At 37.5% G+C, this 22114-nt stretch overlaps 3 protein-coding genes and 1 long non-coding RNA gene across 5 annotated transcripts; 1 reads left to right on the top strand and 3 right to left on the bottom strand.

Moving 5' to 3' along the window:
* Positions 1 to 8778: 8778 nt before the first annotated feature.
* On the bottom strand, positions 8779 to 10188 carry LOC119082658 (mitochondrial amidoxime-reducing component 1-like). The gene is made up of 6 exons (XM_037192241.1): positions 10134 to 10188; positions 9809 to 10071; positions 9492 to 9734; positions 9306 to 9429; positions 9045 to 9250; positions 8779 to 8995 (listed from the first exon to the last, which is right to left on the bottom strand). Exons 1-6 carry the CDS (start codon positions 10146 to 10148, stop codon positions 8797 to 8799), a joined length of 1050 nt encoding a protein of 349 aa, XP_037048136.1. The 5' UTR covers positions 10149 to 10188; the 3' UTR covers positions 8779 to 8796.
* An 836-nt stretch (positions 10189 to 11024) lies between these two features.
* LOC119082663 lies at positions 11025 to 18978 on the bottom strand. The gene is made up of 3 exons (XR_005088676.1): positions 18894 to 18978; positions 18408 to 18620; positions 11025 to 11035 (listed from the first exon to the last, which is right to left on the bottom strand). It is a non-coding gene; the product is annotated as an uncharacterized LOC119082663 (long non-coding RNA).
* LOC119082645 lies at positions 12786 to 18532 on the bottom strand. The gene is made up of 5 exons (XM_037192225.1): positions 18119 to 18532; positions 14369 to 14548; positions 13767 to 14302; positions 13160 to 13550; positions 12786 to 13099 (listed from the first exon to the last, which is right to left on the bottom strand). Exons 1-5 carry the CDS (start codon positions 18375 to 18377, stop codon positions 12804 to 12806), a joined length of 1662 nt encoding a protein of 553 aa, XP_037048120.1. The 5' UTR covers positions 18378 to 18532; the 3' UTR covers positions 12786 to 12803.
* On the top strand, positions 18978 to 21500 carry LOC119082656 (E3 ubiquitin-protein ligase RNF14-like). Of its 2 annotated transcripts, XM_037192240.1 has the most exons (6): positions 18979 to 19407; positions 19465 to 19676; positions 19840 to 20144; positions 20198 to 20764; positions 21324 to 21426; positions 21479 to 21500. In XM_037192240.1, the coding sequence occupies exons 1-6, from the start codon at positions 19403 to 19405 to the stop codon at positions 21481 to 21483; spliced, it is 1197 nt and encodes a 398-aa protein (XP_037048135.1). In that variant the 5' UTR covers positions 18979 to 19402; the 3' UTR covers positions 21484 to 21500. The 2 variants fall into 2 exon arrangements, with proteins under 2 accessions (XP_037048134.1, XP_037048135.1); XM_037192239.1 differs by lacking the exons at positions 21324 to 21426; positions 21479 to 21500 and adding an exon at positions 21046 to 21286 and having other exon boundaries at positions 18978 to 19407.
* Positions 21501 to 22114: the final 614 nt, after the last annotated feature.

The following is a 22114-nucleotide window of genomic DNA, read 5'->3' as shown; positions in this document are numbered from 1 at the left end:
ACGGAACGGACTTCTTTAGGCATTCATACGGATTACTTTCGGCATTAATATGGAATGCTTTTGCACCGGTATGTTGTTCAGTTTTGTTGATATGGTTTGTTCGGAATGTGACTTTGGTACTCCAGGAAGAAAAATAGTATACAAACCACGGATCAAAAAGGTGTGTTTTAGACCCAGGTGGTGAAAACGTCCTTAGTCTCCGCTCCGCTTCGCGTCGCTCCATCCCTGGGTCTAAAACACACCTTTTTGATCCTTGGTATGTAACATACTATTTCATACATTTTGAAATTGATGAATTTTACCAACCTTTGTCACTTTGTCACTCTGTCACTTTGTCACTCTGTTAACTGAAACTTTTGAATTTACCGGCGGATTTGGCTGAAATTTTCAGGGAATGTTAAGGACGTAATTCTAAGAAACTAATTTGAAGGAAATTTTATAAAAGCTTATAATTTCGGAGCTATGAGCGTGTTAACCTATTGAGCTATGGGACCTATAACTCGGAAAATACAGCAGATGGAAACTTCGTAAAAAAGACAAAGTTATAGAGTTTTAGATTCTAGTCGATGCGTGTTTCATGGTTTCCCTAAAAAGTCGCTTATCTTGGAGATATGGGCGTTTTAAGTGCGAGCTATGTCAGCCATAACTCGGAAAATACTGCAGATAGAAAGTTCGTTTAAAAGACAAATTGATAGAGTTTCACATTCTATTCGACACGTGTTTCATGGTTTACCTAAAAAGACGTCTATTTGGAAGCTATGAGCGTTTTAAGTGCGAGCTATGTCAGCCATAACTCGGAAAATACAGCAGATGGAAACTTCGTGTAAAAGACAAAGTTATAGAGTTTTAGATTCTAGTCGATGCGTGTTTCATGGTTTCCCTAAAAAGTCGCTTATCTTGGAGATATGGGCGTTTTAAGTGCGAGCTATGTCAGCCATAACTCGGAAAATACTGCAGATAGAAAGTTCGTTTAAAAGACAAATTGATAGAGTTTCACATTCTATTCGACACGTGTTTCATGGTTTACCTAAAAAGACGTCTATTTGGAAGCTATGAGCGTTTTAAGTGCGAGCTATGTCAGCCATAACTCGGAAAATACAGCAGATGGAAACTTCGTGTAAAAGACAAAGTTATAGAGTTTTAGATTCTAGTCGATGCGTGTTTCATGGTTTCCCTAAAAAGTCGCTTATCTTGGAGATATGGGCGTTTTAAGTGCGAGCTATGTCAGCCATAACTCGGAAAATACTGCAGATAGAAAGTTCGTTTAAAAGACAAATTGATAGAGTTTCACATTCTATTCGACACGTGTTTCATGGTTTACCTAAAAAGACGTCTATTTGGAAGCTATGAGCGTTTTAAGTGCGAGCTATGTCAGCCATAACTCGGAAAATACTGCAGATAGAAAGTTCGTTTAAAAGACAAATTGATAGAGTTTCACATTCTATTCGACACGTGTTTCATGGTTTACCTAAAAAGACGTCTATTTGGAAGCTATGAGCGTTTTAAGTGCGAGCTATGTCAGCCATAACTCGGAAAATACTGCAGATAGAAAGTTCGTTTAAAAGACAAATTGATAGAGTTTCACATTCTATTCGACACGTGTTTCATGGTTTACCTAAAAAGACGTCTATTTGGAAGCTATGAGCGTTTTAAGTGCGAGCTATGTCAGCCATAACTCGGAAAATACAGCAGATGGAAACTTCGTGTAAAAGACAAAGTTATAGAGTTTTAGATTCTAGTCGATGCGTGTTTCATGGTTTCCCTAAAAAGTCGCTTATCTTGGAGATATGGGCGTTTTAAGTGCGAGCTATGTCAGCCATAACTCGGAAAATACTGCAGATAGAAAGTTCGTTTAAAAGACAAATTGATAGAGTTTCACATTCTATTCGACACGTGTTTCATGGTTTACCTAAAAAGACGTCTATTTGGAAGCTATGAGCGTTTTAAGTGCGAGCTATGTCAGCCATAACTCGGAAAATACTGCAGATAGAAAGTTCGTTTAAAAGACAAATTGATAGAGTTTCACATTCTATTCGACACGTGTTTCATGGTTTACCTAAAAAGACGTCTATTTGGAAGCTATGAGCGTTTTAAGTGCGAGCTATGTCAGCCATAACTCGGAAAATACTGCAGATAGAAAGTTCGTTTAAAAGACAAATTGATAGAGTTTCACATTCTATTCGACACGTGTTTCATGGTTTACCTAAAAAGACGTCTATTTGGAAGCTATGAGCGTTTTAAGTGCGAGCTATGTCAGCCATAACTCGGAAAATACTGCAGATAGAAAGTTCGTTTAAAAGACAAATTGATAGAGTTTCACATTCTATTCGACACGTGTTTCATGGTTTACCTAAAAAGACGTCTATTTGGAAGCTATGAGCGTTTTAAGTGCGAGCTATGTCAGCCATAACTCGGAAAATACAGCAGATGGAAACTTCGTGTAAAAGACAAAGTTATAGAGTTTTAGATTCTAGTCGATGCGTGTTTCATGGTTTCCCTAAAAAGTCGCTTATCTTGGAGATATGGGCGTTTTAAGTGCGAGCTATGTCAGCCATAACTCGGAAAATACTGCAGATAGAAAGTTCGTTTAAAAGACAAATTGATAGAGTTTCACATTCTATTCGACACGTGTTTCATGGTTTACCTAAAAAGACGTCTATTTGGAAGCTATGAGCGTTTTAAGTGCGAGCTATGTCAGCCATAACTCGGAAAATACTGCAGATAGAAAGTTCGTTTAAAAGACAAATTGATAGAGTTTCACATTCTATTCGACACGTGTTTCATGGTTTACCTAAAAAGACGTCTATTTGGAAGCTATGAGCGTTTTAAGTGCGAGCTATGTCAGCCATAACTCGGAAAATACTGCAGATAGAAAGTTCGTTTAAAAGACAAATTGATAGAGTTTCACATTCTATTCGACACGTGTTTCATGGTTTACCTAAAAAGACGTCTATTTGGAAGCTATGAGCGTTTTAAGTGCGAGCTATGTCAGCCATAACTCGGAAAATACTGCAGATAGAAAGTTCGTTTAAAAGACAAATTGATAGAGTTTCACATTCTATTCGACACGTGTTTCATGGTTTACCTAAAAAGACGTCTATTTGGAAGCTATGAGCGTTTTAAGTGCGAGCTATGTCAGCCATAACTCGGAAAATACTGCAGATAGAAAGTTCGTTTAAAAGACAAATTGATAGAGTTTCACATTCTATTCGACACGTGTTTCATGGTTTACCTAAAAAGACGTCTATTTGGAAGCTATGAGCGTTTTAAGTGCGAGCTATGTCAGCCATAACTCGGAAAATACAGCAGATGGAAACTTCGTGTAAAAGACAAAGTTATAGAGTTTTAGATTCTAGTCGATGCGTGTTTCATGGTTTCCCTAAAAAGTCGCTTATCTTGGAGATATGGGCGTTTTAAGTGCGAGCTATGTCAGCCATAACTCGGAAAATACTGCAGATAGAAAGTTCGTTTAAAAGACAAATTGATAGAGTTTCACATTCTATTCGACACGTGTTTCATGGTTTACCTAAAAAGACGTCTATTTGGAAGCTATGAGCGTTTTAAGTGCGAGCTATGTCAGCCATAACTCGGAAAATACAGCAGATGGAAACTTCGTGTAAAAGACAAAGTTATAGAGTTTTAGATTCTAGTCGATGCGTGCTTCATGGTTTCCCTAAAAAGTCGCTTATCTTGGAGATATGGGCGTTTTAAGTGCGAGCTATGTCAGCCATAACTCGGAAAATACTGCAGATAGAAAGTTCGTTTAAAAGACAAATTGATAGAGTTTTACATTCTAGTCGACACGTGTTTCATGGTTTTCTTAAAAAGTCGCTTATTTGGGAGCTATGAGCGTTTTAAGTGCCTCAAATTTTCGATTTTGGTCAAATTTTCGATATTCGTGAATTTTTCGATTTTAGACTTTTCGAATTTCATCAAATTTTTGAATTCCGTAAAATTTTCGATTTTCGTCAAATGAAAGCTGGAAGCCAGATATGCGTCACAAATGGCAGCTGATGAGCAAAGTACGCGAAAGTTTTATCAACAAAAATCTTACCAGAAAAATTTTAGGAACAAAATTATAATAAAAAAGTTTGCGTCACAAGTGGCAGATGTTGAGGAAGGAAAATTTTTATAATTGTGAAATATATTGCTTTAATGAATGGAATTCAAACGGAAGAAAGCCGAATCATCTGCCACTTTTTGACGCAAACTTTTTTATTATAATTTTCTTCCTAAAATTTTTCTGGTAAGATTTTTGTTGATAAAACGTTCGCGTACTTTGCTCATCAGCTGCCATTTGTGACGCATATCTTTTTGCGTGCAGAATCTGTAAGCGTCATTTACACCGATATCAGTTCTTTTGTAAGTGGATAACAGGACTTGCGTCACACCTCCACTGCAAGTGGTTTTGGGCGATACGAAAATGCCTTAACATTGGCAATGCATGTGAAATGCAAAGCGAAATTGAATTGTATCAACTTGTGACTTCTTACACTTCTCCGTCTGTAATTTTAATAAATTCACCCAGAAAATCTGTTTGAAGGACGAGCGGAACATTCCATAGATACCATTGTCTTTTCGTGTCCATGTCCAATGGGAAATAAAACAAAAAAAAATCTTGATCTTGAATTTCATCCAGGGTAGTGCAAGTGGTACGACAAACCTTTCACAATTTGTTTTTCTTCCAATTAACTACAAGCGGAGTCGGTATTTGCTGTGTGCTCTACGTTTTGGTTTTTGTAAGTTAAAGAATTTGTGTTTATACTAGCCCATAGTTTGGACCGATGGGCTCATTAAATTTAACATAAACATTTCAGGCATCCAAGGGCAATTTTACCGAGTTCCTAATTTACGCAGTTCTGTTGGGCTATTTGATTTTCGAAATATTTGCAATTATGTACTTTGGTAATGAAATTACGCAAACGAGCAGTGAACTATCCTACTGTTTGTATGAATCGAATTGGAGTGATCAATCCACAACATACAAAAAATTAATGTTCATCTTTATGCTAGCGCTAAGCCGACCGGAAACTGTAGTCATTGGAAAGATATTTCGACTCAGTTTGGATATGTTTGTATCGGTGAGTTATAAAACACTTCATTTTGTCACGATGAAACGTTAAATTTTTCGGTACTAGTGGTAAGCACTAGTGTCCTATAGAGGCGAGGCCGAGTATGAAAAGCTTACGAGGTGTACCGAAAAATTCAGCTTTTGAAAACTGAAGTGAGACGAAACCACTAGGACCAAAAAAATGTTTTTTTTTACCCAGGTGCAGAGATGGGCCCGTAATATTACCGTGTAATATTACCCGGTAATATTACGTAATATTACCCGAAGCTCGGTAATATTGGTAATTTAAAGCCTCGGTAATATTACGTAAGTTACGTAATATTACCAAAAATCAGTTAACATATTGTAAATTTTAATCATTTTCAACAAAAATTACTCGTTTTTAGCAAATTCAAGTGTATTTTATCGTATAATTTTGTTTTAGTTAGGCCTAGTTCAGCCTAGTTAAACAACTTGTTCAAAAACAGTCGAGTAGTATACACATTTGAATGAGCTTCAACCGAAATTGATAATTAAAAGAGCGTGGATTTTTACGATTTCTCTCAGAGTTGTCATTGAATGACGCCGTCGGCAACTCGGTCTTCTGTCACTTCATAAGAACACGGGCTTAGATCGAAAACTGAAATTTGTTAGCAAATGAAATTTCATTTCAAATTTCGTATCCTAAAAGACCGAGTTTCCGGCACTGCCATCGTTGAATATTGTGGTAGCGACATACAATCTAGCGTGATAACGTAACACAAGTGCTTCCAAGTCTTTCGACTCGTGTACCCCTTCTTCAACTAGCCGAATACGAGTTTGGTTATCTGAATAGTCGAAACAAACATTTGGAAACATCTACGCAAGAAGTAAGATTCCACATTCTTGTTCAGTCAAACTATACTTTACTCAACAAAGCTCAAAGTGAAGCATGTAATAGTAGTTTACATTCCATGCTGAGAAAGTAATTCTTTTATGTGATAAAGGTGTTTTCCAGCAACAAGCTCCGGTTACTGTCTTTTTGACAAATGTAGAGTCAATCAAACAAGTTGCTCAAAAACACACGAGTGAGTTTCCGAGTATCACAAAGTTGTTTCATAAGCAATCAATTATGTAGCAGTATCGAAGGTACTGGTTTACCGTGTGACACATGCGAAAGTTGAGTTTCACGTAAAATTCACGAAAAATGAACAGAAAATAGTCCACCGTATAAAGGATAATTTTCGCAAAGGACATATTGCTGAATAATATTCAACTTTCGCATGAGTCTGATAGTAAAATATCGAATTTTGTATTGGTAAATTACGTAATATTACCGAAACATCGGTAATATTGGTAATTTAAGATTTCGGTAATATTACCCAATGTTACGTAATATTACCGACAATAAATAAATTACCGGTAATTTCCCATCTATGCCCAGGTGGTGAATACATCCGAGGATGTAGCTGTAGTGGAGTGGATTAAAAAATTACACCTTTTTGGTGCGAGTGACATGTACTGTTTTATATTCTGGCAGGCTTAAAAGTTACGTTCCGAATAAACGTTGACACAACTGGGGCATACAAGTGTGAAAAACTGTTTCCTTATCAGTTGACAGTCATGACAGAATGTGACGTTTTTTGAACGCCAGAATTTAAAATGTTCTTTTCATTAGTTTTCCGGTCAATCTAAGAAAAAATATCTTGGACTTTTGTCTTAGTCCAACCGCTTATAGCAGTTTCATGTACAACACATTTTGATTTTACATTTTCGTTTATATTTTAGATAATGAGAATTTCTTACAATTCATTCAACATCTTACGGACCTTTGCAGAATAACCATAACGATCTAAAGGATGATGCAATCGCGGTATAAATAATTGAACCTATGTATGGCCCTAAATGAATACACCCTTAATAAACTGAATGAACAAAAAAAAATACGTTCTCGTTGTAGGATGCAATTTTTCGAGCAGTAAAAAAATTGAAAGCAGCAAAATTTTGAACTTTCATTTTTGACCAAAAAATTGGTTTCTTTTGATAAAGAATAACATTTGAACTATGCTTTCTTGAGCATTGTGTTAGTTTTCCAGATTTCCAGGAACCAAACTCAAACAACAGAGGTACAAAACATTCAGAACTTTATTGAAAAACATCTTCATTCGCTGAATGTTACAAGTAGACTGACTTGTTCACTATGATCAAATCATCAATTGAATTACTTTTCGGTGAACTAGATTTCACCAAATCTAACACACCCCTTCAATTGATTCACACCCCTTCAACTACACACCGAAATGTCCATTGACGAACAATCCAAAATCGATCCAAGATCGCCTTAGACGTAAATTAAATTCACCAATTTCGTTCACATTTTCTATATTCCAATCCACATTCCACGCCGTAGTCAAGGCTGTATACTTTGGGGAGGTCACGCAGATACAGATACGCGGGTTACACACCACAGTTAATGATAAAATGGCCGATTTCATACAAAAATTCACCTACTCTGATGATTCTCGTCGTCTTGATGATGTGGTGAATTTTTTGTATATGTAAAGTCATCAGAAGTGGTGTGTTCCCGCGTATCTAATTAAATGGCGGTCTGCGTGACCTCCCCAAAGTATACAGCCTTGGCCGTAGTCACTGCCATTTTTTTGTTTCACTGCCCGTTCTCGTTTTTCTCACGAATATTAGCTGGACTGTAGCATTGGCTACTCCCAACACCACTAATACCGCTGTACTCGTCTTTTTATTCCTTTATAACAGTTCCGTTATTTTAGTTTCACATTTCCGATTCTGTTCTTCCAATTCCGTAGTTCAATTCCGTAGTTCCATTCCGTATTTTCCAATTCCGTAGTTCAATTCCGTAGTTCAATTCCGTAGTTTCCAATTCCGTAGGTTCCAATTCCGTAGTTCCCAATTCCGTAGTTTCCGATTCTGTAGTTGCAATTCCGCATTTTCGATTCCGTGACTTCCATTAGTATTTTTTTTATTCCGTAGTTTCCTTCCATTCTGTTGTTTCCTTCAACTTCGTAATGTTGCTTCCATTTCTGATTCTTTCCGAATTCATTCATTCCTACGTGTCCTGGGCCCATAACCTGTTAGTTTTCCAGATTTCCAGGAACCAAACTTAAACCACAGAGGTACAAAACATTCAGAACTTTATTGAAAAACGTTTTCATTCGCTGAATGTTACAAGTAGACTGACTTGTTCACTATGATTAAATCATCAATTGAATTACTTTTCGGTGAACTAGATTTCACCAAATCCAACACATTGCTGGGAACACCCGGTTGATGATCAGATTTCTTTGTCTCTTTTGAATATTCTTAAATTGTGTGGAGCGACAAAAGACCGAAAAAAACTTTGATCATCAACCGGTCTCATTTTATTCCAGATTCCGACTCGCATAGAGCAGTGAAACTAATCCTGTTAATTCTAACTTCTAACGGCTTTTCTTAAAACCTTTTTTTAATAATAGCGAACAACGCTGCCGAGGAACTCAGGCATAACTGAACTTAAAAATGTGCAGTCATGAACACACCCAAAAGTGCTGTCGTGTTAAACTCTTATTTGTTTCGTCCACTTTGTTCCACACATCCTTGTGACTTTTTCAATCTTGTGAACCACATACAAATCTGTGGAGCAAAGTGGAATAATTACGGCACTTTTAGGTGTTCATGACTGTAAACGTGTTTTAGATTACTCAGAGATTAGTCTGACACACACAAACAACAACTTCTGTTAGTGTCATCTTCGTTTATTCCGAGTACACAAAAACATCATCACCAACTGCAACGTTTCCATTTGAATAGAGCCCACAATAAATTCCAAAAACGGGTGCTGTTCCATCCACACTAATTTTGTTCGGGTCCTTCTGTGCGCGCAATGTGCGCAAACATTTCAACGGCTCATCGTCAACGTTAGCTGTTTCAGGATCGACTCGGATGACGGCACACCTGAATAAAAATTCATGATTGATTGTCGATAGAAAGACGCATGGTAGACCTGGGACAGGGCTTAACATTTCTGATAATAACATCCTCGCCAATCTTTATCCATTCCCATTTATCCTCAACGAATGGTTCGGTTCCGGAAACGACAATATTCGGTCGGAACTGAAGAGATGTAACTGGTCGGTCCAATTTTTTATTCAACTCGTTCAACGATGACTGCGTCATTAGCATGTAACTAGTTATGTCGGCAAATAAGCCCTGGAATTTAGTTCTCGTTTCAGATTTGATTCAGTGAAAATGTCATTAACTTAACAGTGTCGTCATTACTCAACGTTGTGTAAACTTTGGTGAATTTTTCCCATGGTCCTTGGTGCAGATTGCGTTTTTGGTAGGTTGTGAAACCCAATCGTAATCCAGACTTTTTACCAGTCAAAAACCTGCATAAAAGAGACTGAATCAAGACTGAAACTTTTGTTCGATTTTGTAAAAAAAAACCGACATTGATATCCACTCTGCAGGCCCGTCACCACAGTCTATACATTTCATTGGGTCATCAAACCACATTGAACAGTCGGCGATAGGACTTTTATAGTTTTGGGGTTCAAACACTATTGACTGCATCCCATTTGCTTGAAGTCGTACATTCAGTTGGTCTTCGGCATACAAATTAACTAGAACCAGCTTCGAGTAATTTTTTGCTGTTACGAATTTTCCGTTTTCTTCATTGTACACGAGGAACATTCTGCAAAAATTGGCCGAATCCCGTTTGGAATTAGATGAACAACTCTCCAAAACTAACAAGCTGCAACAATCTACCTATCTCTTAGAGTGAATTGACCGCTTCCCATAATTGCGATACCAAACTCGGTAAATTTACACTCAAGAACATTCTTTCCCCGCCCCGACTTTAACGGATAGAAAAACAATTCCTTCACTTTACCGACTTTCAACCATTTTTCAGTATGCAATTCGGATGTGGACCTGCTATTGTCGCCCAGTTTCTTGTTACTTTTCATCCACCATATCGAAATGTAAGTAATGGCCGCAGTTAGGGCACAACCGAACCCGATTTTCCACAGCTAAATAATTTAGAAAATTTCATTGAAAGAATTCATTGTCGAAGGTTTATGAGATCACTCACTGGATAACTTGACATTTGTGTATCTCTAGAAAGAAAACCAAAGAACAACTAATGGAGATAACGACGTTGTATCAACAACATTTCATTTTATCAGCAAAATATTATTAATACCGTTTCCGTCAGGCCCGCATCAAGTGTGGAGAGTGTACAGACAGATTCTATCTAGGATATAAATTTGAGACGTAAGGACAGACTTACAATAAAATCTTTTACTTCATTCGAATTAACCAAGGTTCTGAAAGAACAGGTAAAGTTACCCACGAAGGCTGGTGACATTTATTAAACAAACGAGCCATCAGATCAGTCGGAGCGTTTGCTGCGACTGAGCCCCGTACAAACCCGTATATCTATTGCGTACGTGACCCTAGTGCGTCTGTCACCCTACTTTGACCGTAAGCCTATTGCGCCGGTTAATGTAGTTAAAGTAAAATTATTATGTAATATGTACATCTTACAAATTGCGCATAGCGCAATTACGAAGCCCCGTACGACATTCCTTTCAAATGAAACAAAAATTTCAAATCGCCCTAAAATTTTATTTTTTTGAAGGGCCTAGTATCGGCCTCAGTCCGAGGACCCAAATTTAAAATTTTTTTCAACTACATTCTATTCGGCCTTCGATTACCTCCCAAATGAAACAAAAATTACGAAAAACGGATGAAATTTGCTCGAGTTATATGTAAAATACACATAGGGCCCTAGTAGTGGCCTTAGTCCAAGGACCCAAATTTAATTTTTTTTCAACAACATTCTATTCGGCCTTTGATTACCTTCCAAATGAAACAAAAATTACGAAAAACGGATGAAATTTACTTGAGTTCTATGTAAAATACACATAGGGCCCCAGTAGCATTTCACTTCTAAGGCCCTAACTCACGGTACACTCACCCGATTTTAAAAACCTTTTTTTTCCTGGATTGGTATTGACAATACCTATCATTTGCCGTGTCATTTACATTTCCATCATTTATTTTGCCATAAATATCACCAGAAGACCTTAAATCACTTAGGTGGCCCTAACTCACGAAGGGCCGACCCGAATATGCCCATCTTCGAACTTAGCCTCACTATTTCGACTATCTTTCAGGGATTTTTTTTTTTTGAAATCGGATTTGATTTACTCAAGATATCGACGTGACAGACGGACAGACGGACAGACAAAATTTTTATTGCAGATTCGTCATCTATGAACATAGGCAAACACTTTGCCCTTACCGTCTGCTTCGAATTCCATCAATTACACACGGCATCGTAATCCTATAAGCCCGTTTGTACTTCGTACGGGGCTAAAAAGGTGCTGCTTGCATAACATAAGTTGCATAAATTACACAGCATATTGATCACTCCAATGAACATCGCCGTTACAAACAAAAAGTCGAATTCAATTAATCTTTATAAGCCACTCAAAGGTGGCTACGTCATGAGCCATAAACATTATTATTAATTATATGGAAACGCAATCAGTGCAGATTGTGTGTGAAATCCAAGGTTCTGAAAGAACAGGTTAAAACAACTCTGTGTTAATCACGTAGGCGGTGACACGCAAATTGTGTCAACGGTTGCGAAGTTTATATGAAAAATGCAATTTATCAAAATCAAAATTTTCAATTTTCCAATATTTTCTTTAAGTTGATTTCTCACACTATCTGTAGTGAGTGCGTTTATAATTTGGTGTCACCCGCCTCCGTGGTTGTCTTGACCTGTTCTTTTAGAACCTTGGTGAAATCAACTTGAAGAAAATATTTTTAAAGAAAATTCGGAATTTTGTTTTTGTTAAGTTGCCCTATTCATATAAACTTCGTAGCCGTTGACGCAATTTGTGTGTCACCGCCTTCGTGATCAACTCAGAGTTGTCTCAACATGTTCTTTCAGTACCTTGGAATTAACGCACATTTTACCAATGAAAGTCTAGAATAGGTATGGTCGATCGGCGAATTCGTCTTAAACACACTCACATTTTATGTCAAAATAATATGAAAATGAGTGCGTTTAAGTACGAAAATCAAATTTTTATGTCCTTCAGGCGGACAATAGACCATACCTATTTTACACTTTCATTGCATTTTACTATAGGAGAATGGAGTTTAGAAACTAAGGGCAAAATCTATTACAATTTAGTACTTTTCTTCATCAAAAGTCTGCTGTCACTGAATTATTTTTTCATGAACAAACTTCACTGCTGTGACATTTCTTGGGAATGAATCAATGTGAAGTTGTTACACAAAAAAATAGTACAGTGAGAATGAAGTACTATAAAAAAATGTGGCGCCTCTACAGGCCAACCGACTAGGCGAATAAAGAGGAGACATAAAAATTTGATTCCTGCAATCGAACGCACTCATTTTCATATTATTTTACATAAATTGTGAGCACGTTTAAGATGAATCGGCCGATCGATCATACCTTTCTGTACTTTCATTGTAGATCTTATCATCGTTGTCGATAATACATGAGATAGCGGTCTGTGAAAGATTTTTTGACTGCGCAACCTTTTATTTTTTTTAAGTTATTACACAGAGTCAGTTTAAGTCCTGGCATAGACTGACAGAATTTTCCCGATCGGACGTTTGAAGTTCTTTCGAAGTAAGCTGCCGTCATTCCACACAAACAATGGAAGACCATCAAGTGAAACCATGATTAGAGCAAACACAGTTTAAAGAGCTCAGCCATCTATTTTTTACTATTTTCCATCCTCTCAACAAAGCCCCGCAGTTGTCGCAAATCAATATTTTCATTATCCAGCATTTGTTTCACTCCCTGAAAAAATGATTCGTACTGTTGCAGAAGTCGGTCCTTGTCGCTTAAATCTTTCTTGAGTTTTCGAATTTGATCGCTTTGTCCTTGTCCATCATCATCATCATCATCATCATCATCAGTGAAATAATCGCTTCTATGGAATTTCCATTCAATCGCTGTATTCGACACAAATTCCGTAGATTCAATGTCTACCAATTTCTCTGGTTCACCTGGTAATTCAATTACAACATTTACATCGCCATTGGAGGGATCAAAAGCAAAAGAATTACCTGGCTGTGCCATTTCGTTGCCATTGAAGAAAGCGTCAATTATTTGAATAAAAGGCACCAACGGTTTAACACAGTAAAATCGTTTGAGCACGCAACTGTAGTGACTGTAACCGTCGTAGTGGAGAAGTATCGGCTCATTGTTTGCATCGTGTGCATCACCAATGAATTTGAAGTGATTGAGAAACGATTCGATTTCGTAACTTTGCCGGAATTGTTCGTAACCCATAACGGATGACTCGGGAATATCGATCAGTGAACCGTAGCTGTAAATCGGTCGCTTGAGGGCCAACGACAATGCGATTAGGTGAAATTCATCTCCCCATGATTGTAAGGTAAGAGAGACTGTGACCAACTCTTCAACTGTTAGTGCGTTGTAGCTGAATTTGCTGGTCTGCAAGATACGTGCCGGTTCGTCAATTATAACGTAAATTCAAACCAATTCATTTACCGTAAGTGTGCCAAGACAATCAAACCATTTTTACGTATCTCATGTATCAAAACAGCACACTCTGTATTGAATTGAGCGGCGCACTTATGGTCTGAATTGGTGCTTACTTTCACTAATTTTTCCTTACCCCCCATCAAGTTTAAACTTCGTTCGCCTTACCTGTCTTTTCAACATTTCCGAAAACTGTTCAGAATACTGGATCAAAGTATCTGCAGTCAATAGTCTGAGTGATTCCATCATCCCATAGTCACCGACCAGAGAATGCGATACCGAACTCCACATACAATTTCCATCGCCCCTGATCTCAATGTTGACCAAGTATTCGTTTATGGAGAAGACGTTGAACGTGGAATTTGGGTTTTTTCTGTGATGACCCTTCTGATATGTCACTCTGGAACCGAAGGACAAACAGTGTTGGCCGAATAATCTTATGTGATTTTGAATGGGCGGTGCGGTAATGATCCTATAGTCGTGGCCGAGTAGCTCGATAATGGCCAGAATTAACGCTGACCTATGTTCCAATGTGGTGGCTTTATGAGAGACGGCTGTTCCATCTGGCAAAACCTTATTCAATTGATCTGCTAGACGGCCAAAATCAAAGTCTGCAGCGGTGAGCATTGGTAGCAACTTCGACTTCTCTTCCTGGTAAGATTTGTCCAAGGTTTCCTGGATTTTTTTCTCGAATTCCATTTCGTCTGAAATGAGAATTAAGGAAGTGAACATTGTAAGCTCATCATTCAGCTGTTAATACTGCATATAACCATTAAGATCAATTCTGCTCTGACGTAGAACCTGCTCCATTTCTTCGTCCCTTTCTGTTTCTTCTTGTGAGGTCGGATAATAATTGTCCCGGTCGTACTCGACCAATTGACTTGTTTTAGCGGTTTCATTTTTGGTCTTTTCACCTTTCCGGTTTGTCAGCTTAGCTCGTTCACATCCATCTGTAAGTTGTAAATTAACATTTACATTTTGTAGTGCTAGAGACAATAGACACATGAAAATTGATTAGAACTCTAAATCAACCAGGGCCTATTTTTGGGAAATTGAATTTTCCAAATTTGCTAGAATTTGTCAAAATTTGCCTAACATCGAATTTTAGCAAATTTCGGCAAATTCTAGCAAATTTTGGCCAATTTGGAAATCAACTAGAAACCGGCACCAGAACAAAGTTCCAAAGTTCTCATATATAAATTCAGTTTTTAGCCCCGTACGAAGTACAAGGGGCTAATAGGATTACGATGCCTTGTGTAATTGATGGAATTCGAAGCAGACGGTAAGGGCAAAGTGTTTGCCTATGTTCATAGATGACGAATCCGCAATAAAAATTTTGTCTGTCCGTCTGTCCTTCTGTCCGTCTGTCCGTCCGTCTGTCACGTCGATATCTTGAGTAAATCAAATCCGATTTCAAAAAAAAAAATTTCCCTGAAAGATAGTCGAAATAGTGAGGCTAAGTTCGAAGATGGGCGATTTTGGGTCGACCCCTCCCGAGCTGGGGCCCCATAAGTGATTTAACGTTTTCCGAAGATATCTCTGGCCATTTAAAGGCTACACTTGTAAGTGATACGTCAAATGAAAGGTATTTACAATACCAATCGACAAAAAAAAAGTTTATGGAAATCGGATGATCGACTCGTTAGTTAGACCGCTTGGTGTGAACTAGGTACAGGGCGGCAAGCCGTTTTTGCTTGACCGTTGGCCAAATTTGAACGGATTTAGATGGATTTTGCTTTATTAGATAGGTATTGATCGTACCAATCAGGGAAAAAAAAGTTCATGGAATTCGGTTTACCGGAGCGTGAGCTCGGCTCTTGGAGTGAGCTTATATGTCGCTACTCGGCCGTACAGTGAACGTGGAGTATTTTGTCAATATATCGAGTAAACTTTGACCGAATTTCATGAATTTTTTTTTTGTTTGAAAGGTATTATCGAATGTAAAGCAGCTGTACTACTTTCCACCTCCTAACAAAATGGCCGTCGGCCGCCATTTTGGATTTTTGTAAAAACAATAGAAATCGGTGAAAATGATACTTACAAAGTTACTGATCAGTGGGAAGTGATTGGTTATGTGTGTGGGGTGTTTCAAGCATCCCAAATATGGATATCTATTTATTCCCTTGACTGAAAGTCAAGGGTCTTACGCCAGAAAATACTCTAAAATGTTAGTAACCATACAGTGTATGGAAAATTATCAAAACCTTAATTGTTTGTAAGCATTTTTTTTGTCACGACGATAACTTGAGTAATTCTTAACCGATTTTGATGATTTTTTTTTAATCGACGAGGAATGAAATTCCTGAGGTTAAGTTCGAAGATGAGCCATGTCGGGATAAGGTTCTGGAAACTATTCCAGAAAAACATGATTTTATTGATAATTTTAATTGTTGATAATTGTAATTGATAATACAGTGCTGATAATTGATATTTTGATAATTTAATGTGTTGTGGTGATATTATTATATAAAATGTAACTGTAATAACTGATAATTGGTAATGGATGGTAATAATCGAACGTTATTAGTTTTGGGTTGAGCGTTAAAAATAATTACATTTACCAATATTTCCATCTAATTGGTACCAATTTGATGATAATAACGGTTGCGAGAATTAAAATATTTGTAAAAGGAAAAATTCCAATGGTTGTCGATCAAAAAATATTGGTCGAATATAATTTCCCATTGGTAATAATAATATTGTTCCCTTGGCTGAAAGTCAAGGGTCTTACGCCACAAAATACCATAAAATGTTTGTAACTTAACAATGTATGAAATGTGAAGGAAAACGTAATTGTTTGTAACCTATTTTTTTTTGTAATCACGATAACTTGATTAATTCATAACCGATTTTTATGGTTTTTTTTAATCGACGAGGAAAGGGATTCCTGAGGTTAATTTCAAAGATGGGCCATGTCGGGATAAGGTTCTGGAAACTATTCCAGAAAAACAGGATTTTACTCTGTTGATAATTGATAATACATGTTAATTGAAAATTAATATTGATAATTTAATGTGTTGTGACATTTTATGAAATGCTATGAGAAACGTAATTGTTTGTAATCTATTTGTCACGACTTGAGATGACTTGAGTCATTCTTAACCGATTTTAATAAAATTTGTTTTAATCGACGAGGAATGGAATTCAAAGATGGTCCATGTCGGGCCTAAGGATCTGAAAGCTATTCCAGAAAAATTCATTTTACGCTGCTTATAATTGATAATTGATAATTCCCTTCACTGAAATGTTTGTAACCACACAAAGATAGTTGGAAGATAGGTCATGTGGGCCTAAGTATCTGGAAACTATTCCCGAAAAACAGGATTTTACTCTGTTGACAATTGATAATTTAATGTCTTATTCCCTTGACTGGCAGAAAATAGTGAAAAATTTTGGTTCCTAAAATTATACATCTGACATTTGGAAGGTTAAGTTCGACGATAAGCTATGTGTGATCAACGCTTCGGAAGTTACCCCAAAAAATAGAAATGCAATGTAATAAATGAACAATATCATTGATATTCGATTATTGGTATTTGATAATTAACAAGCAGACAACTCTGACGAGTGTGAAGTTTGCGGCCCGAGCGAAGCGAGGGTCGTAATTCACACGAGTTGCGGTATCGTATTGCAATATTAGACAGCTCGGACGAGCGAGCAGTTTGCGGCAAAGTATCAAGCAGAGTAATAGAAAAAAATAGAGCAGTTAATTTTGGCGGTGTCAAATGTCATTTTGATTTGGTAAGATTTTTACACTCGTAAAATTGCGATGAGAGCCAACGTATATTTGAAAAATAGGCACGAACGTTCTTTCAATGTAAATGTGATCACTGAAAAAGGCTTTAAAACACAATAGAATTTCATTGTGTCTTTATCGGATGCGCTTCTTTGTCACGTTGTAGACGATTAATCTGATATGAGATGAAAAAATCAGTTAAAATAAATTAAGATATTTATAATAGTGTAATATAATTGGTTAATTATTTTGGAAAAATTATCAGTCAAGGGACCCGACCCGCCCAACAGGTGGGACCTAGTAAATATATATAGCTATATTGAGCTATATAACGGTGTAGATAGTTCTTTTGAGCTATATACTAGTATATTTATTAGTAAAATGTTTATTTATAGGTAAATATAGGTTAATATAAATTGTTGCAAAAATTATTAAGTTTGGGTTACAGTTGAAAGGAACGTCGTACGGGGCTTCGTAATTGCGCTATGCGCAATTTTTAAGACGTGCACATTTCGTAAGAATTTTAGGTTAGTAGGTTTAGGGTAAGAGTAGGGCGACCGACGAACTAAGGTCGCGTACGCAATAGATGTACGGGTTCGTACGGGGCTCAGTCGCAGCGAACGCTCCGACTGTTCTGACGGCTCGTTTTTTTGTTGGTATAAGCAAGTAATAAAATCTGTTCCTTTGCTTTGTTCTTGGAGTGCGTTGTCTAAATTTAACGTAGCTGCGTTCGTTACGTTATAGTTTTAATTGTCTGCCTTAAAATGTTACTTAATTTAATTACCATCAACTGTAGGTTTGAACATCCAGTTCTGCAAGGTTGCCTCGATCATTTCAAAGATGCATTTTCGAATACTTTCTGTAACGCCGAATTTTTTTATTTTGGTAAGGCGTTTAATTACTTCCCGGTAAATATCCTCAGGACTTGGTAAAAATGGTTTTCCTCGAATTTCATTCTGAATAAACCTTTGAATCGTAACTCTATCGCTTTCCGTCAAAAATTGACGCTGTCGTGCTATCTGGGTATTCGCTTGATCGCCCATATTCGTGTCCACTAAAAACAGCCCAGTCACTTCAAATAATTTAGTAGAAACGTTTGGCTATTATGCACACAAGACATAAACGAGTACTGGCGATAACTTTTATTCTTTAGTGATAACGCATTAAATCATTGAGCTCTTTATCAGTATTTGTCACTCGCAAGAGTTTAATATGCATACATCTTTCACCACACCGCACAGACGACTTACAAAACGCAGGAATAGAAATTTATCTGAAAGATTAGACTGCGTGACTAGACAATGAATATTATCATGTTGACTTTTACTACAGTAGTTTCGCACAGTTTTTTGTAAATTTATATCTGCTCCTCTGATTGAACTGAAAAGCGTAAAGCTACTTGCTTCGCTTGTTTACAAATTAAGTAAAATGTCTTAATATTGATGAGGTCTACTCTCTACATCCAAAAAGTTGTACGCTCGAAGGAAGCGATCGAAGGAAATTACAAAAATATATGGAATATCCTACTCATGTTGAAAGGACCATCAACATCATTGTACCCTCTCGGGTATAACTCTTTGGGTTATAGTACATGCGCAAATAAGCACTGCACTTAAGTTGGTATCATCATGTTTGCACATTTCTCAGTAAGAGAAATTGTTATGCATCACCAGATATAAATATCAACTTTATCTTCTACACCATTGGGAACAATGTTCAGTGAACAAGCTAACATATTTATCTTATCACTGCTGAGGAAAGGAAGTCGATAATCGCAATGAGCAAATTTGTTCTTACTTCAAATATTGAATTCAGAGCGTGCAATTGTAAAATTTTGGTTGCAAGATCTTTGTGAACATTCTTCGATTCACTACTCGACACCCCGTACGTTGCAGTTACGAGTTCGAAAACCTATGGGTATTTTTCCCTCCTGATTATAAATCCCGAAAAAATAAATTTCTAGGACGTCTGGATCAGGAGCTAGACCTATTTTAAGTTAAATGTGAATTCAACTGGTGTGAGCTTACAGTACGATCACGACGCGGTAACGCAAACCACCTGATAGAATATGAAGTAATTCGTTACAAGTCTTCGTATTGAATTGTTGAAGTGAATTTGCTTTCATTTCAGCAATCCGCAGCCGGGAAAATCTGGTGCTACAAATTTTCCACAATTAGTTACCAAGAATGGGTCAGCGGAAGAATTGAGGCGATCTGCTTCCGATTCTGATGACGATGAAACAGAGTTTGAAAACTTTTTTATGGATTTAGATTCGGATGAAGATATGTTTCTGGCGAAACAGTTGAGTTTACTGTCGATGAACTTCGAAGATTATAGTTCCGGTAAGAATAAGAGTCACACGTATGGGTCAGAATGAGTTGATGTTTTCATCGAATCTACCTGAATGTTGAGGAACGAAAAGAGATGCATGGTGGTCTCATGCATGCCGACCTCTCCGATATAGTCTAATGACGGTCAGAATCACGTTTCACTAACCTCTTACAGGAAGCGATGTTAGCGGTGATGAGGAGAATATTGATGTTGCAGAACAATCTGTGTGTGAAATATGTACAGAGGAAAGTGATGACATGATCTCGTATGGTTGCACTCATTACTATTGCCGCAACTGTGTCAAAACAAATTTGGAAACTGCTATCAACGACGGACACATAGACAAATTTAATTGTCCACAGCCGAGTTGCGAAATCAACGCTTCAGAAAACTTTGTCGAAACTGTCGTTTCGAATACGGTCTTTGACCGGTACGAAACGCTCATGATTAAAAAGGCTGTCGGCGATATGGATGACATTGTAAGTGTTAATTTAGTTGGTATATTTGTTGATCAATTGATTGTTCGGTCAAGGTTTACTGTCCACGCGAAGGGTGCGATGCCATTATTGAGACCGACGGCAGTGGCAGGGCTGAATGTTGGAAGTGTTTTCACTTTCTTTGCACCCTTTGCTCAAAGCTGTACCACGGTACCACCGACTGTGAACTTACCGAAGAGGAGCGTACCGACAATTTACGGAGAATCAGAGATGAGGAAGTGGCTGAACAATATCTACTGCAGGAAACTCAAAACGAACTGATGATCGAAGAGATTGAACGGGCCAATGAAGAATGGTTGATGAGAACCAGAAGAGAACAAGAAGAAATTAGAAGAATAGAACAAATTGAACAGGAAGAAGAGGAAAGGAGACTGGAAGAGGAAAGGAGACTGGAAGAGGAAAGACAGAGGAAAGAAGAAGCCAGACAAATGGAAGATCAAAGAAGAAGAGAAGAAGAATTCCAGAGATTAGTACAAGAAAATGAAGAAAGAGAGAGAAAACAACGACAAAAACAGGAAGAGAGGAGACAGGCTGAGCGGGCAAGCGAAGATACCGTATTGAAAACTACAAAGAAATGTCCCAATTGCAAATCACCTATTGAGGTTAGTATGAATGTTTAACTTGACTTACCAATAGGCGAATCGAACATTCTGGTATTAAAATAACAAAACCACAGTCAATCAGAATCACTCGGTATTGAAAGACGTTTTGCCTTCTCTATTCTGCACCGAAATTGAAATTGCTAGAATATTTGACTATGCTAAGATTCATTTGAATTGTGACATTTTGTAAAAGTTCGCGCTAGTATAATCATAGGTTATGTTCTACAGCTATTGGTCGACAATGGCTTCAAGTTAGAAATTAATTGAATCAATTTTTTTAGAAAAAAGAAGGCTGCAACGCCATGCTCTGCACAAAGTGTCGATATCGATTTTGCTGGGGATGTCTTGGTCCCGAGCATGGACACAATTGGGTTTGCAACGGCATTCGTTGACAGAAAACATTGTAGATTGTATATACGGTAGTGCTGTAACCGAGTATCTTTCTTTGACAACATAACTCCTATGTATCTACTGCGATACAACTTAACAGACTATATTCGTTCGTCTATTGGTCTCTACTTTCAAAAAAATAAAAAAAATAAAAAATTTCCCAAAACAGAAAAACAATGGCTGCATTCACATGACTTGCATCAAATGCACATACGAATTTTGTTGGGGATGCATGCTCATCTGGCATCACGATCACATTTGCCCCATGAACAAATGATGATGTCAGTACCACATTATGGATCGACCAAGACATTTAATCAGATGAATAAAATAGTGTTATCACGTTTGGCCCTGTTTTGGACTAACTACACATTTTCCCCTTCTCTTTCTTGCTCAAGGGCTGTGATTTGGAAAATCATGTCCGGAGCGATAGCGGAGGACTTGACGCAGTCTAACTTCCAAAAGAACGAAGAAATTTTTTTGAGACGCGGACTCTATATATCGGCGAGAATTTAAGTTTCTTTCCTTTGGCCTGTATCGTCACAAATCCTATTCTATATTCGCGCTTCAAATACGAGCAAAACGAGCTATCACTCGACTATGTAACTTTAAAATTGCCAGAGATACATCGTTTTGAAGTTGGTCATTTTGATAGAAATTGGTGCATTAACGTTTTCCAAAGAATCAAAATCTTTCAACTTACTCTGTATGTTTCTATCTGTCTATCTGTCTATCTATCGACGGTCGATCTCGGAAACTAGTCAACCAATCTCCATGAAATTTTGCAGGAACCTCAGGGTGGGCATAAAAATGAAAATGTGATACGCCATTACCCCAGGAAAAACCACAATTTTGTTTTATTGGCCTCGAAGTGGTTTCTGAGTGTGGTTTTCGAGGGTCGGGAACGCGTTTTCGGCTGTAGCTTAGCTGTATTGAAACCTACAGAGGCGTGCGACCCAT

Source organism: Bradysia coprophila, unplaced genomic scaffold, assembly GCF_014529535.1.
Source record: "Bradysia coprophila strain Holo2 unplaced genomic scaffold, BU_Bcop_v1 contig_476, whole genome shotgun sequence".
NCBI classification, from domain to species: domain Eukaryota; kingdom Metazoa; phylum Arthropoda; class Insecta; order Diptera; family Sciaridae; genus Bradysia; species Bradysia coprophila.
This window is presented reverse-complemented; position numbering and strand designations above follow the sequence as displayed.

Coding starts and splice junctions, on each gene's coding strand:
- LOC119082658 (XM_037192241.1), bottom strand. Junction 9,735..9,808: donor CAATTCACTCTAAGAGATAG/GTAGATTGTTGC, acceptor CAATTTTTGCAG/AATGTTCCTCGTGTACAATG. Junction 8,996..9,044: donor AATGTTAAGCCCTGTCCCAG/GTCTACCATGCG, acceptor ATTTTTATTCAG/GTGTGCCGTCATCCGAGTCG.
- LOC119082645 (XM_037192225.1), bottom strand. CDS start 18,377: ATGGGCGATCAAGCGAATACCCAGATAGCACGACAGCGTCAATTTTTG. Junction 14,549..18,118: donor GTTCAAACCTACAGTTGATG/GTAATTAAATTA, acceptor TACAACTTACAG/ATGGATGTGAACGAGCTAAG. Junction 13,100..13,159: donor CAACGAAATGGCACAGCCAG/GTAATTCTTTTG, acceptor TTGAATTACCAG/GTGAACCAGAGAAATTGGTA.
- LOC119082656 (XM_037192239.1), top strand. Junction 19,677..19,839: donor CTTCGAAGATTATAGTTCCG/GTAAGAATAAGA, acceptor AACCTCTTACAG/GAAGCGATGTTAGCGGTGAT. Junction 20,145..20,197: donor TCGGCGATATGGATGACATT/GTAAGTGTTAAT, acceptor TGTTCGGTCAAG/GTTTACTGTCCACGCGAAGG.